Consider the following 14,753-nt stretch of genomic DNA (forward strand, 5'->3'; position numbering starts at 1 on the left):
TCACTGTACTTGGTGTACTTGATGAGGCCAAGAGATCATGTGCTCACACCCCCTCCCTTTGTCACATTAGTCCTGAAGATTTCTGCAGGAATATTTGTGCTGGAAACTACCACTGAATGTGAGTAATAGTATAAGGTTGGCCTTTGTGAAAAGATCATTAAATCACAACGCTCTGAGAAGGGACAAGAGTCCTCAGGCTTATTTCAAAAGCTATTTTTAGCTGTGGATATGAAGACTTTTCTTATCAAATAATTAGTCATCACCAGTAAAGGCAAGTTAACTTTTCAGAATAAAATAGGAAGTCATTGAAACCTTTTCTGAGTTTCCAGAAAAGGTTGATTTAGAGATCATTGAAACCTCTGCACCTGACTGTAATTATTTAGTAACAGAAAATGGGAAAGCACAAAGAAAAAAATTGAAACTATTACAGTTCCTGCCTTATTTGAAGGAAAAAGTGCTACAGATAAAGACATTTACCCAGATTTCTGTGTCATCCCAGTATTGCAGAGGTGTAGGGGGATTATAAAATTAAAAAAATAAAGATGTTTTACAGCCAGAGTAGTCTTTTGCAGAAAAATGAAAAAAAAGGTGAAATCCTGACCAACCAGAGAGGTCACAGAGCAGCTCCATGTTTTTGGGAAATGATGTTCTGACTACAAGCTAGCAAAATATTGCTGTCACAAAAAAAAAAGCAAAAAGCTGTGTAAATTTGTGGTGAGGGGCTCATCACTTGTAAAATAGTGCAGATAATTGTGCTGCTGTGCCTGGCACTGGGTACATTTCATCTGGATGGCTGCATTTCATTCCAGGCACACAGATAAACTGGCAGAGTTCAAAGGAGAATAACAAAATATAACAAAGAGGGTTGAAAAGGAGACCTACAAGATAAGATTAGGGAAACTGGGTATAGCTGGACTGGAACAAATTAATCTAAATGGCAGGAGGGAGGATTTAGGTTTTAAGTACAAACCAACCTTTATAGCTTTAAGAAAAGTTCAGCCATGGAACAAGCTGCCAAGGAAGGTTTTAGCCTCACCATCACTAGAGATACTAAAAGGCAGGAGACCATCTGTCAGGGAGAGTTTGGGGATTTAAAAAAAAAAAAAAATCAGGAAAAAAAAAATGCACTGCCTTAATTTAAGAATTGAGCTAAACAACCCATTCGTGACTGGGCTTTAATGGATTAGAAATGGCAGGGCTTCTCTTTTGGGGGGAAGTTCCTGGATCTTCCCCCTCTGAAGATTGTCTTGTTCATATAAACCAATACAAGGGATTTCTGCTGTTTTCACATTGAGAAGGGTATTTGCATTTAAATGCTTCCAGGAGATAGATGTCTAAATATTAATTTCATCATATTGATAGTACACTCTGCTTTTTTCCCATCAGGCTTTGAACACCTGGATAGAGCTAACATGGAAAAAAGAATCCTAGAATCATGGAATATCCTGAGTGGGAAGGGACCCACAGGGATCATCAAAGCCCAACTCCTGTCCCTGCAGAGACACCCCAAAATCCCACCCTGTGCCTGAGAGCATTGTCCAAACACCCCTAGAGTTCTGGCAGCTTTGGGGCTGTGCCCACTGCCCTGGGGAGCCTCTACAACAAATTTTCACCTTCCTTGTTTTTCTGTGGGACCCTTTGTTCCCACACCTCAGCTCCTCTGAGAGGCACTCAAGGCAGTCCTGTTAAAACTTCTGAAAAATCCCGGTGTCCCTGGGTTCACAGTTCCCACCTGTCATCTCCACCAGCAGCAGGTTTGGGAATCACAGGGGCCATGTGGCTGGTGGTGATGTATCATGGCTGGATCACATCTTTGGTCTCTCTAAAGACTCCTAATGAAGTTGCTCTTTGGAAATGCCTAAATTCTGCTAGAGCCCATTCTAAATGACATTTCTAAAAGATGTTGTTAATTTTCCCTGGAGCTGAGGCCAGTGGAAGCAATGATTTCAACAAGGCAGATGTTGTGCATCTGAGCTCCTCCACCAGCCATGGGTCAATGTGGCATTCACATTCTCTGGAAAAATTCCTTTGCCCAGGATTTTTCTCCCGGGAAGCTGAGAAGCCTCAGAGAAAAGGAAAACAATTCTTCTCTCATTTGCTTCTCCTGTGTTGTGGAATGTGTTTGGAGATTGTTCACCCACAGGTGATTGTTCCATTGCATTCTGCTGGGAGTTGTTTTCACTCTTTGGCCAATTGGGGCCAAGCCATGCCAGGACTCTGGAGAGAGTCAGGAGTTTTCATTATTATCTTTTTAGCATTCTGTAAGTATCCTGTCTGTATTCTTTAGTATAGTTTAGTATTTTATAATATAATATAGTATCATAAAATAATAAATTAGCCTTCTGAGAACATGGAGTCAGATGCATCATTCCTGCCTTCATCAGGGCATCCCTGCAAATGCAGTAGGTGAACCTCGTGCACTCCTGGTGATTTGCTGGTTTTCATTTGTTGATACTAAGAGGGTCAATTCAGACAGGATATTGGGAAGAAATTCCTCCATGGGAGGGTGGACAGGCCCTGGCACAGGGTGCTCAGAGCAGCTGTGGCTGCCCCTGGATCCCTGGCAGTGCCCAAGGCCAGGCTGGACACTGGGGCTGGGAGCAGCCTGGCACAGTGGATGTTCCCTTCTAATGGAAAAGAAGGTCAGAAAGAGCTGAGCTTTAAGAACCTTTCCAACCCAACCCATTCCATGGCTTGATTCTATGATTCTGTGATTTTGCCAGGCTGCTCCAAACTCTGACTGAGTTGAGGGAGCCTCTGCTCTGGGCATTAATCCAAAACTCATTTCTACTTTCTGTAAAACCTCCACTTCCCCCACAGGTTTGGCTGTGGCTTGCTTTTCTCTAACTTGACAGACTCCACATTCTTTGCTGTTTTCCTCACGTGGGCATTCCTGTGCTTTTTGATGGCTTTGGTTCCTTCTCTTGGTCTCCTCTGTGTTTACTTCCACAGGTTATTTCACGGTCCAGGCAACTACGTGAGCTAAGGATTTCACAGGCTCAGGCAATTGTTCTGATCACTCAGCTGCAGGTTATTCCCTTTTGGGATAATCTGGCAGCAATTTGGAGCAGAGGCAGCATGGATGTGTCTGGGGAAGGTGTGGGTGTCAGTGGTGGGAGCCATAACCCCTTTTCCTGCAAAATCTACTGCTCTGAGTATTCTTCCACGTTACCTATGGGAACTTTGGGGTTATCAGCACAGATATCCCCCTCATTTAAATCTTTCTTTCCATTACTGCATTACTCACAGTTAGGCAGAGCTCAGTGATTGTCTGAAAGTTAGTTAACAGACCCACACTATCTCTGGAACATGAACTGTCTTCCCTCATCCATCCTGGTTTAATCCAACTCCTTTTCTTACCTCAGCCAAACCCAGAGAGGTCTCTGAAAAGTGTGAGTTAGTAGTAAGAAAAGAAATTAACAGCTCTCACCTTGGATATGGGCAAAAGATGACTGAAAAGACTGAGGAGCAGGAAAGCTCTCCTGGGAACATGAATCTATGTGCAAACACATTTTCATAAAAAGGAAATTGTCTGACAGGGGCAGCCACAATTACTCCAAATTTCATGCCAGACTGCTGTTTCCTCATCATGTTTCTCTGTGCATTAGGGCTGTGTCTGTAAGATGCACTCTGAACTGCACATTGAAGAAAAGCCCTGCTGCTGAAAGAGCCATAATTCATTTACTAACAGCCCCTGTTGCAGTGCTTCAATAATGCAATCATTTTCTCTGTGTCCCAACCATATGATTATTTCTGTTGTGTAGGAAATTTAAGTCCAAGGAATGTCAGATCAAATATAAAAGCCTAGTGCTTACCCATAGTTTTTATTCAATTAAGTAGCCATTACAGAGCTCATGCTGTTTCAAATGACATAATGCAGAACACAAATGCAGTCTTTTATTACAAATATATGTTCATCTAAACAAAATGGCACCAAAACAATCCAAAGCCATTACAATTTTTAGATTATTATGCTTAGGCTATCATTATATGGTGAGCAGTTGCTGTGAAAGACAAGTGGGGGAACTGGGGCCTCCACAAACCACACTTTGAGCACAGCAGCACTGTTATTTGAGGTTTGTTTGTGAAATTCTTAAATGCAGAGGAACAGTGCTGATAAAAAAATAAATAATGAAAGCACTGAGCTGCAGCTTGGAGGACACTGACTTTGCAGGTGATGAGTGGGAAAGTCATGCCTAGGACCTGACACACAGAAAGAGGAGCCACAGCAGGGTCCAGGTGTTCCCCCCCCTAAAATGACTTCTAAAAAACTCTGTGCCTTCCCACCCACTCTTAAGCAGCTCACAATATATGTTTGCACATGCTTTCTTCACTGCCCACAGGGTTTCTCCTGCTCAGCATCCCTGAGGGCTCCCTGTAACCAGCACAGGGCCAGAGCTCTTGGCACCACCTCTTAAAGGATGCCCAGCACCACAAGTGCCTTCACCTGCAGAAGGCTTTTCCTTTGTAATCCCCCAGCTCTGCACCTCTCCAGCACTGCTGCCCTGATGGGCTCCTTGGGAAGGCCATGAGATCCCTCCTGTCCCTCTATTCCTGCCCCTGCTCTGGATTTCTGTTTGAAGGTGACTGATGATGCCCTTGTCCCTTGCCCTGGTGATCAAAAACTTCTGTGGAAGGTGGGAGAGGAAGAAAAGAATCCCCCCGAGCAGAGCTGGGAATGGCACCTGGATCTGTGCCCCCTGAAGGAGTGAAAGGCTGGCAGGCTGTCACCACTCACTTCCCCACTTCAGACATGTTGTAGCTGATTTTTATTGATCCAAAGCCGGGCTAACACAGCAATAAAGGGGCTCAAAGCTGAATACAGCACAGTGCAAATGGACACAGGAAGATTTTATGATTTACTGCCCAAACAATGAAAATAATATGGAAATAAAGAGATGGCACAGAAACAGTTGTTGATTATGTAGAGACTGAAAAACCACATCAGGAAATAGTGTTTAGATGGTCAGTTTCTATTTTTACAGACAAAAATCAATCCCAAACTTCCAAAGGTATTTTGTGTCTGGTTTATTATTTTCTTTCCATAACAGTCAATGTGGTCCAAGATCTCTGAATGTTATCATGCAAAGAGGAAGGACAGGCACAATTTCCCCACTCAAACCACTTTATTGACACTTGCAAGACAAAAATAAACTGCTCCCTGCTTCCTACACCCCTCATGCCAGCTTCTGTCTGCAACTTTTCTCTTTTGTTTTTTTTTACTTTCAGCTCATTACAAGAAAGTCATTTTATTTTCACACTTTGCTGGCAGCTGGAATTCTCCAAATGAGGGAAGCAGGGCTGAGATGCATCTATCTCATCCCTCAGCAAAAATCCCTGCAACATACGGTGCTGTTATGACTCTGAGCTTTAGGTGGAGAGGGAAACAGGCATCTGGGCTGGGTTCATTTGTAACGCTGCACTTGCTGGATTAATATGGAAAGACAGATGAAGGCAGACACTTTAATTACTTCACCCTAACTTTTTATTACAACATCAAGTAAAATGGTGAGTTACAGAGGATAATGGGCGTGAAACATCTGGGATGAAGTCACACACAAGCTCATGGGTTGTTATCTGCCAATGGGGTTTTAAATATTGATAATTTCTGTACATGCATCTTTGTGTTATTTCTGATCTTGATAAATCATCTCAGGATTACTTTGTTTTGAGCTGTGAGGTAGCTACTAGGACTGGGACCCAGCTTTTTTCTTCTGGAATTTTCTGAACTGGGACTGTATCGCCACGGCCGCCCGCTCTGTCTCTGGCGCGTCCATGTCTATGTCAAACTCCTCTTGGACCTTCTTTTGCCCATCTGCTCAAAGGAAACAGAACAAAAACATCAACAGCTTTTTCAGACAGGGATGATCACTGAACAGCACAGGTGGAAAATTCTGCTGCTTTCTCCTTCTTCCTAAAGATCCTTACTAATACCGAGGTAAAAGCCCTTTATCCCTTAACCTTACCTGGCTCTCCATTTTCAGACCGAGGAAAAGGCATCAATAGACACAGCCATGGCAATGGGGAGCAGATTCAGGGAAAAAACCCGGCACAAGTTACATCAAACCCCTCCCAGTGACAGGCCTGGGGAGCTGGGCACTGAGGAGCAACATCCAAAGGGTGCTCAGCACTCATCCAGCATCTGGGCAAGTCCCCCCAGCCCAGGGAGCCAACGGTGAGGGACAGAGGGACTCCTCTGTGCCACCCAGCAGGGAGAACTTAGAAGTTCCTTTCCAACCTAAATTATTCTATGTTTACTCTAAAAAAAGAGGCAGATTAAAACATTTTAAAGTAGAGGCATTAAGACCCTGTTCTTATCACACCTCCAGCATGAGAGGAAGAGATAATACTTCCTAAGGCTAATTTCCATCCTTTCCACTCATTTCCTGCCTCATCCCTTCCAACATACACAGCTCTTCCCCTCTGAATCATTTATGCCCAATCTCTCCACCACTGTGCTGCTTCCCTCACTTCTCTCCAGGCTCTGCTCTTGTCTTTCATCCTCAATCCTTGGCTCTTTGCCTTCCTTTATTCCCAGGCCTCAGATTTCCCTTCAGCTGCATTTGGCCTCCACATGGCCAACCCAGCTGACTCTGCTGAATTTTCCTTCACCCACCTACAAGTTAAAAGTGCAGCCCTGGGAAAATTCCTGCCCTGGCTGCAAAGATAACCCTAAACTGCCTGGACTGAGTTGGTGGGAGCAAACGTTTGCCCCACTAACCTTGTCACAGCACTGAGTTTTTCACCATAAACTGGTTTGTTAAACTCACTGATGTAACTCCTGTGTGCCAGCCTGCAGTGCAGGTCACACCAGGAGTCTGCAGAGAGCTCTGCTTGGGGGAATTCACCCATTCTGAACCACTTTGCTCTTCCTTCTTGACATTAATACCTCCAGGATGCTGATCCCCAAGTAGTGTTAATGCAAATAAAGGCAACACGTTCAATGTATCATTAAAAGGAAAATAAACTTATCCCCCATTGTCTCTGTCCTGCACACTAGAAAACAGGGATGCCATTCCATGGTTTCAGCATGAATCCTGCAGGATTTCTTGCCTTTACTTCTTGTTCCTACTCAGAACTCAATTTTTGTGTCCATTTTCTATTCTAAACTGAGGAACTATTTAAAGGGAAGGTTTTGAAAAATTCCATATTGATTTTATTTTAACTTCAGTAATAAATGCAGCTATGCTAATGTAAGAGAAATGTTCGCTTAGTATTTTGTTTTATTTAGAAAACATTTAAGAAGAAAGATGAAAATGGAAGAAGAAAGAAAAAATCTGGATAAAAAGAACAGCTTGAGAGCTCACCAAATTTTATTATACAGGCTAATGAAAAGCTAAGCTATCAAAACAAAGACTTTTGTGGAACAAAATCAATCCATTAACTTTATGTCACTAAATCACAGAATCATGTCATTAAATCTGAGAATCTGCATAGTTTGTGTAGCTATTCAAGCAATACAACCACCCTAAGTACAGAAATACAATTAGAGTTTATCTTCCATGGGGAAAGGGATGTGAAGGTCGGAAATGACACAGCCAAGGAGAAACTGGAACTGATTTTTATTTGGTATTTATGGGTTAAAGGCAACCTAACAGTAAAGTGGAGTCTATCCATTGATTTTAGCCTTTCAGTGTAATAACTGCTGTCCTTTGGAAATGCCAGTTGGGAAAACCAGATGGGTGGATGAACAGACACAATTGGGTCTGTGGCTCTTGAAGAAATCTGGCTTGTGCAGCTCATTTCCTATTACAGCCAAGTTTTAGCACTATCTTAACTTGCAACAGTGACTCAGCAATATCACGTTAACACTTAAGAAAATGCAGCATTTAGTGTAATTTGTCTCTAAAATTTCCAGGACACTTAAATCTTTGTTTGATGTGTACCATCATCACTGCCTTAAAATCAACTGTAATACAACAATTTACAATACCTTAAGGTTTTACTTCCTTTTATTTCTTTTGACCCACAGTTATTGACATCAAAACCAAAATTCCATATGAGCTCTTCCTAGATTTCTATTTTCCTGTCACCACACAGAAATGGTAGCACAAGAAGTTTTCAGCCATGACTTAGACTTGTAATTAAGAAATTAGAAGTGTTCAAATGGGCCAAGATATTTATATGAATAAAGAAGAAATTCATAATTAGCAGATGGTAGGGAAATATAATGATTACACATATGTGCATAATACACATTACAAAACAACTTGTGCATTATCTATATAGGCAATGTAATATAATGGACATTTCTGTATAATATTCTTTCTCCCTATGCCCATATTTCACAATTTATACATGGATGGTCCCTCCACATTTGCATACATTGAGAATATATATTAATATACAATTGCACAGACATATTTGCCTAAAGAGTTTAAGTCCTATGTTAAACTGAAAAGAGCTGGATTAGGTATTTCCCAAATTTTGGGAGTGGATTTTCTTGGAGTTCTCCCCAAACCATTTCCAACTGATACCTGTCACAACACAGATGGACTGTCAATTTTCTCAAGAGAAAATTCAGTGGGGTGCCAGCTTGGGCTTTGTCTAAGGGAATAAAATTTTAGCTTTTACCTTGAGCTGCTTCCCTAAAAGCAGCCTTGTGATTTAAAAAGTATCTCACCCTGCAAACAACATGGTTTTAATGGTTAGGAGCAGGAGTTCCAACTCCTTTGTGACAGAGGAGCTGGAACCAGGTGATCTTTAAGGTCCCTTCCAACCCAAACCATTCTATGATTCTACAAATTAAGAATTAACCAATTAATTACAATGAACACCCAGCCTGGGCTCAGGACCTGCACAGACTAGAAATCACCTCACTGCACTGATAGAAAGATGGAAGCCTTTTTGCACCCTTCCTACTCCATATCCACCCATGGCACAGTAACTTTTACCTCCCAGTAGTTGTTCACATATCTCAACCGTGCAGGCTGTTGGATTTGAGTCCTCAAATCATTAAATTTCTACAGAGAGCTGAAAGCAAACCTGTAGAAATGCTCCTCTTTCATGCACTCCTGGTTTTCCTTTCACAAGGGATAATTACCTTGGAAATGGTCTGAAAACCCAGGAAATTCTCACTCTCAGCAGGCCACAGCACAGGTAAGCACTGGCACAGGTTTTACTCCTGGACTTGATTTTTTCATTCTTGCCAGTGGGGGCCAACCATTTTGATAGCAAACCTTCTTCCAAGCTTCCTTTATGCAGCAATAAAGGTGGACCAGGATTCCCTCCCCACCTTCTGCCACACACAACCTTTTGTTGGTATCTTCACTTTCTAAATTAAATGATGATTCCTTCCACATGGGTATCTGAGGTTACCTGGACTACACCCACCCCCAGGAGAAAACCAGGGAAAACAGAACTGTTGTCAGCAGAACTAAACTCATGAGCTTCTTGTGATTTTACAGGATTCAGAGATGGTTGATAAGCCCTGGCCTGCATTTTCTGCTTTCTGAGAGGGGATCTGCTTTCATTAGCACCACAATAAATAAATCCCCCTAACCCTTCCCACTAAACCCAGCTATTGCAAGGCTTTCCCTGAAAGATTTCTTCACACTCTGCTGGACTCTTCTGACACCCTGGCAAACCAGTGCATGTCCCTGCTGGGCTCTGATCGCTGCCAGCAGGAGAGGTGAACACATCCCACCTGAACAAACAGCAGCTGTTGGACATAACAAAAGATTGTTACCCACTGAATTTCCCAAAATCCCATTTAACCATGGACTGGCTCTGGTGCCAATTGAGGCAAATCTGATCAGTGGTGGAGCAAACTCCTTGGAGAACTATTGTATTTGCTGGGAGAGGTCCCAATGAAGGTAGGAATGATGAATCTGACTCCATGTTCTCAGAAGGCTAATTTATTATTTTATGATACTATATAATATTAAAGAATACTATACTATACTGAAGAATACAGAAAGGACATTTACAGAAGGCTAAAAAGATAATAATGAAAACTCCTGACTCTCTCCAGAGTCCTGACACAGCTTGGCCCTGACTGGCCAAAGAGTCAAAACAACTCCCAGCAGAATGCAATGGAACAATCACCTGTGGGTGAACAATCTCCAAACACATTCCCTGTGAGCAAAACACAGGAGAAGCAAATGAGAGAAGAATTGTTTTCCTTTTCTCTGAGGCTTCTCAGCTTCCCAGGAGAAAAATCCTGGGCGAAGGGACTTTTCCAGAGGATGTGAATGCCACAGGGAACATCATCAACTGCCTGCTGGCAAGGGGCACCCCACACCCCAGCACCACCCCACTGCAGGGCTGGAGTCAGAGACAATTTATAGGGCACAGGATTTCCCTCACCACAGGCAGCACTCATCCCAGCAGGAGAGCCTGAAGCAGCAACTAATGAGCTGCTTTCCAAGTCTCCCATCATCTTGCACTGCTGCAGCTGAAAAAGGATCTGTGTTTTCCCTTTCCAGAAAAAAACAGCATTAGAATGCTGTCCCCATGATCTGCTACAGCGCCTTGTGATCCATGGCAAACACTGGATGGATAATGAAGCTGAAGGAAAACAATAAAATCTTACACATAAATCTACCCATCAAACTCTAAAGAAATGTGGTGCAAATGTAATTATTCACAAATGTGCCTCCAGCTATTTCTTTCATTTACTTTTCAACTATGAAGCAAAATGAATTGTGATAACGCTGGGAAAAGGAAACATTGCTTATTCCTTATGGGCCAAAAGTTTCAAGCAGTCTTTTCTGACATTTTAACACAGCCTAAACAGACCAGTCCTTCCCAAAACTGCTCAGGGAAGGGAAAAGGTTAGTGGGGTGGAAAAAGGGACTCAGTCTTTATTCTCAGAAATTCCCATCTTCGAGATGAAACAGAAATTGCTTGTCACATTCTGGAAAACCTTTCAGCATGAAAAATCACATGGGCTGAAGCCTCTTCCTGGCATTTCATGTCTCAGGTGCCATCCTCTGCCCCTGCTCACCCTGCTCACATCTAACAGGAGTTATGGGACCAGACTAAAAATGGAATACACTCATAAAAATACTGCATTTTTCAGGGGCTAAACTGCAGCGTTTGGGAAAAGAGATTCAATGGAGTGTGGGACAGAATCACAGGGCCAGAAGCAGTGTTTGCCTCAGGCAGGATCATTACCTCCCACTGCTCCAAAGATCTTTCAAGCTGTGACAATCTTTATCCCAAGCTATTCTACCAGCCTGTCCAATGAGGCAGAACAGCCCTGAATTAAAGAGGACCAAAATGGGCAGGAATCACATGGATGTTGAAACATCACATGGATGTTATCTTTATGTGATGGGAAGAGTAATTTTGTCTGCCCAGATTCCACAGAGCAACCAGCGAGCTGGAGAAAGCATATGGATGCTCAGAGGTGTGGAGGCCACACTTAACTCCTCACAAGGAACAGTTTTAAAATCCAAGAGTTGATGTTGGCCATTCTTTCCCCTCTGTATCTCTTTGAGGGTGAGGAAGTAAAAGACTCATTTTTTAGGGGAGTTATAGAACCATGGAATGGCCTAGGTTGGAAGGGACCTTAGAGACCATCCAGTGCCACCCCTGCCATGGCAGGGACACCTTCCACTGTCCCAGGCTGCTCCAAGCCCCAGTGTCCAACCTGGCCTTGGGCACTGCCAGGGATCCGGGGGGATCCATAAAATTTCTGGGCAAACTGTTAACAGTTCCTCACTAACCTCACAGTAAAGAATTTCTTCTGGTATCTAACCTAAACCTACTCTCTGTCAGTTTGAAGCCATTCCCCCTTGTACTTGGAATTGTGTCTCTTTTCCTGGGGCTCCTCCAGGCCCTGCAAGGCCACCCTGAGCTCAGCCCAAAGCTTCTCCTGTGCAGGTGAGCAATGCCAGCTGTGCCAGCCTTTCCTCCCAGCAGAGCTGCTCCAGCCCTCTGCTCATCCTGGAGCCTCCTCTGGGCTCTCTGCAGCAGCTCCAGCTCCTCCAGGGCTGGGCCAGCAGAACCCCACAACCCTCCTGTCCCTGTTCCCTGGGAGCAGAGCCCGACCCCCCCCGGCTGTCCCCTCCTGGCAGGGACTTGTGCAGAGCCACAAGGGCCCCCCTGAGCCTCCTTTGCTCCAGGCTCAGCCCCTTCCCAGCTCCCTCAGGAATTCTCCAGCCCCTTCCCAGCTCTGTTCCCTGCCCTGGACACACTCCAGCCCCTCCAGGGCTCTCCTGCAGGAGCAGAACTGGACCCAGCCCTCGAGGGATCCCAGCACAGAGGGACAATCCCTGCCCTGCTCCTGCTGGACACACAATTCCTCATCCAGCCCAGCTGCCATCGGCCTTCCTGGCCACAAACATTCAGCTTCTTCATTACTAAGCACTGGATTTTTCTCTAATTAGATTAGGAACAACAGTGATTTTCCTTCCTGCTCATTAGGAGTGCTGCAGGGTGAGATGCTCGTTGTGTTACAAGAAGTTCATCCCTAAAGCTGTTCCTGTTTTGTCACTCCAAAAGGAACTCAGACATTCCAGGGCCACCTTCCAGTGTCCAAAGCTCCCTGTTGGGTTTGTCAGGAGAGAGGCACTCGATGGTGGGGAATTACAGCTTTACACAAGGGGTTTTTGTTTTCAGGTTTTTGAAGGTGAAAGATGCTGGGGAAATGTGAAGTCCACAAAGGAACCATCTCTGAAACTGGAAAGCAACCCCTGGAGCTCAGCAGTCTCCTGAGACTTCAAAGGCTCCAGTGAAAAAAAATAAAGGTTATCATTAATGATAAGACTAAATGTAACATCTATTTTTATCTGAACTACACCAACTGGCCCCAGAATATCACTCAAAGCAAGCCAGAAATAATTAATATCATTTGATTCAACTGTAAATTATAATTTGGTATAAAGAACACGACCTTATTAGGCAACCAGAATCTTTTATTTTTCAAATTGACCTTTACTTTCAGAATATGGTGTTGCTATCTCAAACTCGAAAAATTAGTTTTGCTGTAAAAAATAATGGTTGTTCTTCTATAATTTTAAAAATGTTATTTCAGCATGAGGCTTTTGAAATGTCTGATTAATCTTTCTTTTTTTCCTAGTTGTAATAATGTTTGAGAACAGGAATATTATTTCTGACATAAGATAAATGAAGTAGCACAGAAAATATGTACATTGGGGTAATATAATGGAACAGAAAGGAATAGCAATGAATTCCAGTTTACAAAAATTGCATTCTCTAGATTGTAGCCAACTACAGATGAATTGATGTTGCTCAACAATTAATATAGAGACAAATATTGTTTTTCCTTAAATGCTAATATTATTTAAGCAATTATTCCTCATCCTCAAAGTAATTAATGGATCACTGCCAGCCTTTTAAAATGGTTTACAAACACATAACTGATGCACAGATAGGTACATAATTCATGGGAGGCATTCTGGGAATGAAACCAGAGGCCCTAATTCACATTCCCACACGGAGATCAAACTTTGTACAAGTTTAACCAGAAACCTAGCAAATAAAACCAGCCTGTTTTCAGCTCTATAATCTCATCTCTTACCAGCTAAAGCTGTGTCTGAGGGGTGCTAAACTGGCAATTTCAGTGGGAGCTCTGGGAGCTGAAGGGAGATGGTGCTGGGGATCAAGTGCTGGCCCTGACACAGAATCACAGAATTTCCTGACTTGGAAGGGACCCCCAAGGACCACGGAGTCCAGCTCCTGTCAGGTCCCTGTGTCCCTGCAGAACGATGCCCCACCTGTCAGGGTACCTGCTGCTGATTCCCCAACTTCTGGGACTCTGGCTGGGATCTCCCAGGGGGCCCCCCTGTCTGGGGAGACCCTCCTGGTGTGGTCTTGTGTCAGGAAAGAGAGACGCACTGGATCTTTTCAGTCTTCAGGTTCTTGTTTATTGTTATCTTATCTAAAGTTTTGCACGCTGCCCACACCAGGCTCAGCACGCTGGAAAAGCCCAGCAAAAATGGCCAACAATCTCTTGTTCCAAAGACTTTTAAGACTAAACTATCCAATTAAGAACTGACACCTGGATTATTTCCCATTTTTACCCAATAACTGATCCCAAAGAGCTGCCATGGGGACTTTTCTGTCCAATTACAAAATGCCACCTGTCACCGACATGTTTTATGAAAAATCCTTTCCTTAGGATTTTTCCTCCTGAGCTGCTGAGAGGCCTCAGGAAAAAAATGCAAACAATAATTATATGCTGCTGTGGAATGCAGCAGGTGGATCTGTGATTGGTCTTATGAGGTTGTTTCTAATCAATGGCCAATCCCAGTCCAGCTGTCCAGACTGTCTCAGTCAGAGATGAACCTTTGTTATTGACTCCTTTTCTATTCTTAGCCAGCCTTCTGATGAAATCCTTTCTTCTATTCTTTTAGTACACTTTTAACATAATATATATCATAACACAATAAATCAGCCTTCTGAAACATAGAGTCAACTTTCTTGTTTCTTCCCTCACCCTGGGACCCCTGTGATCACCATCGCAGCCACCCAAACCCATGGAGAAGGAGGAAGAAGAAGATGAAGAAGAAACCCAGGACCACACCCTGTGCCCTCCATCTTGCTTCCATTCACAACACACTAAAATCCCCAAAACCTCAATTTCTCACCCAGTGACACACCTACACTGCTCTCTACAATCTACTTCACACCTTAGTGGATTCTAGTCTATTCTGGAGTTTAGGAAAGTTTCTCCATGGATGAGGGCCAAAGTCAGTGCTCCCCTGGGGGTCAGGGCACCCCAGAGCAGACAGGGAAACCTGTCTGTGCCCTGGGTTTCCACACCCACCAGCAGGGATAACACA

At 43.5% G+C, this 14,753-nt stretch overlaps 1 protein-coding gene across 1 annotated transcript in view; it reads right to left on the reverse strand.

Moving 5' to 3' along the window:
* Nucleotides 1-5,462: 5,462 nt before the first annotated feature.
* Nucleotides 5,463-14,753, reverse strand: part of PCP4 (Purkinje cell protein 4) — a 49,985-nt gene continuing 40,694 nt past the window's right edge. Inside the window, exon 3 of the mRNA XM_059840106.1 lies at nucleotides 5,463-5,815. Coding sequence (XP_059696089.1) covers nucleotides 5,688-5,815 — 128 coding nt within the window. The 3' untranslated portion in view covers nucleotides 5,463-5,687. The remainder of the gene's footprint in view (nucleotides 5,816-14,753) is intronic.

Source organism: Haemorhous mexicanus, chromosome 2, assembly GCF_027477595.1.
Source record: "Haemorhous mexicanus isolate bHaeMex1 chromosome 2, bHaeMex1.pri, whole genome shotgun sequence".
Classification (NCBI taxonomy): domain Eukaryota; kingdom Metazoa; phylum Chordata; class Aves; order Passeriformes; family Fringillidae; genus Haemorhous; species Haemorhous mexicanus.